The sequence below is a fragment of the Triticum urartu genome, chromosome 5, assembly GCF_003073215.2.
Source record: "Triticum urartu cultivar G1812 chromosome 5, Tu2.1, whole genome shotgun sequence".
Taxonomy (NCBI): Eukaryota; Viridiplantae; Streptophyta; class Magnoliopsida; order Poales; family Poaceae; genus Triticum; species Triticum urartu.
In genome coordinates this window covers 617,509,320-617,513,266 of record NC_053026.1, presented here as the reverse complement: position 1 = coordinate 617,513,266, position 3,947 = coordinate 617,509,320, and the positions used below count along the sequence as shown (strand labels likewise).

At 56.9% G+C, this 3,947-nt stretch overlaps 1 protein-coding gene across 1 annotated transcript; it reads right to left on the bottom strand.

The window, feature by feature from the left end:
* Positions 1-1,172: 1,172 nt before the first annotated feature.
* On the bottom strand, positions 1,173-3,389 carry LOC125506315 (U-box domain-containing protein 11-like). Its single transcript, XM_048671162.1, has one exon. The coding sequence runs from the start codon at positions 3,036-3,038 to the stop codon at positions 1,440-1,442; it is 1,599 nt and encodes a 532-aa protein (XP_048527119.1). The 5' UTR covers positions 3,039-3,389; the 3' UTR covers positions 1,173-1,439.
* Between the last annotated feature and the right edge of the window lie 558 nt (positions 3,390-3,947).

Below are 3,947 nucleotides of genomic sequence, written 5' to 3'. Positions count from 1 at the left end.
TCGGCATGTAGAAGGCTCAGAGTTTTTAGTTTATTTTTAAGTTATGTTTTAAGTTTGTACACATATCAATGAAAATGCCTGAATTTCTTTCAAATTTGTATCATTTTGTATGAAGTTTGGTTTTCAAAAAGCGCCATCTGGGTCAGCTTGAAGCGGCAGTTGGGAACCCGACCGCCTTCGTGGCGAAAAAAACGCCGGCTAACCCTCAGAAGGCGCTATTTTGGTCTCAGGGGCGCCGAATGGCTGGAGATGCTCTAATCACGGACGATCCGCGCCGTGACCGAGAAAGGGGGTGATAGATACCTCGGCATCGACTGATTGATCGTTTGATTGGCCATGTGGATGGGCAAGCAATAGCATGAGGGGGGTCACATGATGGACTAATCTACAGAGATCTCATCTCAGGGAAGGTTCAGGGCATCATTCTGCACGCCAGGTCAGGGAGAACATGCCACGCCATGCCGCTGTTCCCGCCCCCTGTCATTCTACTCCCTCTGTCTCAAAATATAAGAACATTTTTAACACTATATTATACTCGTGTCAAAAACATTCTTATATTATGGGACCAAGGAAGTAGTACATTTGTACCTGCAGGTCCGTCAGTGGCCACGTGACTGACTGCGCATCATGCACCCTTGAGTACATGATTATCAACAGTTGACCAGCACGGAGGTCGACCAGGGTTACGGATAACAATGCAGATCCTTGCATGGTTAGTCGTTGCAAGAGAAAGAAAATGCATGGAGGGTTCTTCAGATGCAATGCTACACCCACCCAAATCTGAATCTGACGCCGCGATGCGATGCCCACGCCATTTATGCCGGTTCATGAATGCGACTTTGCACACCAAAAAAGGAAGAACAATCTGGAAAGAGTAGCCTGAGCCCTGAGGGAGAGAGTGGGTATTCCCCTCTTTGGAAATCGTTGCCAACCTGTGGCATTTCCTTTCAGAGAAAGTGCCTGCTGCCTCCCTAGCAACCAGCTCATAACCACGGAAAACAACCTACTGCCGAGCTGACTGACCTCCAACAAGACGAGCTTAATTAACTCGAGACGTCGCAGTTGCCGGCATTAATACATTTCAGTTTGATGCGGTAGCACCTAGACAGACAATGACAGTGAGCCGAAGCAGGCCATATTCTCAACATCTTTTGTTCGTCAGACAGACACGATTGGTTCGACTGTGGATGCAGATTGATTTCTTCACATCAGAGATTAATTACAATCTTTCCCGTCTTCTTATTGGGTTCACGCACACTGACTAAAGGAAAACACTCATCATCGTCATCTAAATCTACGCTACCACTCGTATGAAAAACAGCAATATACAGAGATTCCTACAGAGAAAAAGCATGCCTGGACTGAGCTGAATCCGTGGCACATGCTGTACAAGGCAAGATGGATGATCCAAGTCGCAGGTCGGATGGATCGCCGTCATGTCATGTCCGGGGGAACACGCCGAGCATCCTGCCCCTGCCGAGGCACTCGGAGAGCTTCTTGGCGCCGTCCACCTCGGCGGCCAGCAGCGCCTGCACGAACCCGCACGCGCCGGCGGCCACCATCTGCTTCCGGCACCGCCGGGACTGCGACACGCCCAGCAGCACCGCCACGGGGAACCGCTTGTCGCCGCCCCGGACGGCCGGGTCCAGCAGCCGGACCACCTTCACGATGCCCATCTCCTCCTTCCGGAACAGCGCCCGGTAGCTGCCGCTCGCGGCGACCAGCGTGGCCAGCGCCCTCGCGGCCGCGTCCCTCTCGGCCACGGCCTTCGCCTCCAGCATCCACACCAGCCTCGGCATCGCCTCCCCGACCTCCTCCCTCGACTTGCCGCTGCCGACGTTGCAGAGCTCAGCCAGCGCCATGGCGGCCTCCGTGCGGGTGTTGGTGCTGTCGCTGCCCAGCGCGGCCACCACATGGCTGAGGAAGGTGGCGGACACGGCTATCTCGGCGATGACGCGGAAGGAGGCCATGTTGCGGAGCAGCCCGAACGCCGGCGCGAGGCCCGGCTCGTCGCCGCGGCACGAATCCAGGAAGTCCTTGACGCAGCCGAGGGCGCCTGCGTGGAACGCCTCGACCTTGAGGCTCTGGCCCTCGTCGCCGTCGCTGGCCGTTAGGTTCCGGAGGCAGCCGAGCGCGTGCTCCTGCGCCCGCGGGGTGCCGAGCGAGACGAGCTGCACGAGCAAGGGGATCGCGCCCTCGTCGCGGAACGCGGGCAGCAGGTCCGGGAACGCGGCGATGTTCCGGAGCACGCCCGCGGCAGCGGCCTGCGACGCCGGGGTGCCGGAGGCGCAGGCCACGAGGAGCGCGCCCACGCCTCCACGAGCCGACACAGTCGCCGCCGCGTCCCGCGACGAGGCGGTCAGCGGCTCCAGCGCGACGCACGCCTGCTCGGTGCTGGCGCCGCCGGACTCCAGCGCGCGGCAGAGGTGGGGCACGACGGTGCCCGACTCCTTGGCCAAGAACCTGCAAGTGGCCTCGGAGGACGCGAACGCGGCCAGCACGGACACGGCCTTGTCGCGGGTGGCCGGAAGGAGATCGCCGGAGTCGAGCATCGCGGCGACCGCAGACACAGCAGTGGCAGAGCACGACCCCGGCTGGGACGACCGGACAGATTCGGCGAGCGAGTCGAGCGCCGCGGCTCGGGAAACGGACGAGCCAAGCCGGAGGCGAGAGAGCAGGCCGTCGGACTCAGACCCATCGCCTTCGGCCGGGGAGACGAGCAGGCGCGCGTCGGCTGCGAGCTGGGAGAGCGAGGCGGCGGAGGAGGAGAGGAGCGAGACGGTGTGGAGGTGGCCGAGGGGAGGGCCACTGCAGACGGACATGAGAGCCGAGAGCGCGGACGCGAGGGGCGCGAGGAGCGGCGCGGAGGACGGGAAGGCGGGCTGCGAGAGGGAGGAAGAGAGCGACGAGACGGAGGCGGAGATGGACGGCCAGTGGCGGCGGAACGCCGGAGACAAAGCTGCCGCGGCTGGGAGCTCATCCAACAGGCGGAAGCACTCCGCGAGCGCGTCGCCGGTGGGCTCCGGGGGCGGTTGCATGGCGTGGTACTGGAGCGGAGACAAAAATGGGAAGGGAGACAAAATGGGAAGAGGAGCAAAGCCAAGCAGCTCGAACTGATGCTGTTCTCACCGATGAGGAATCAGGGAAGGCTGCCCGGCCGTCGCCGTCGTGCTACAACTGCCCCTGCCCGAGAAGACGTCCTCAACCAACGACCTAAAATTGGTTGGGTCAACACCATGGAGATGCAAGCACAAGGGAGACAAGTGGTGTTTTAAAAAAGAAACAAGTGAGAGAAGTGACCAACCAGTGAATGAAGGTCAAAACTCTAAAGGTTGAGTTTTTCAAAGGGATTGGTCATGGAAGTAGCTATGACATGGGGACACTCGTTGAGGTAGTAGTAATTTACCGAGTCCAACTTGTGAACTTCATGCAAGTGGCACGGTTTGTAAGACATTGTTAATCAGTTAATCAGACACGTATCTGGTTGCACTTGTGAGAGAGAAGAATTATCAGTGAAAGCTCATTGCTTGGGCTAAAATGCCTTCTTTGATGGATGCTTGCACCGCATTTAAGTTGCTCACTAGACACGAATGGTTCAATTTTTTCTGACCGAACTCGTAGGAATTTCTTCCAATAGAGTATTTTTTATAATTTTTCAAATTGTTATGTACAAAAGGTAAAACAAGGAGCTATGGTCTAAAACTATGAGCTAAATAACCGCACACACAAAAACAAAATGTGCTAAGGCTGCCTAGTCACCTCTTGAGAGGAAATTTTCGACAACAACGAAGAGCTCTAGTTGCAAAGATTGTGTGAAAGATCGGACCCATTCTGACAGAGCAACATATGAGTTCCTCTGGTGTAAACCAGGTTGGGCGTAACTCCTCTGGAGATGAACTGTTCGCGAGGATTCCAAATGGCCCAAGATATCAAGATGATAATGTCCA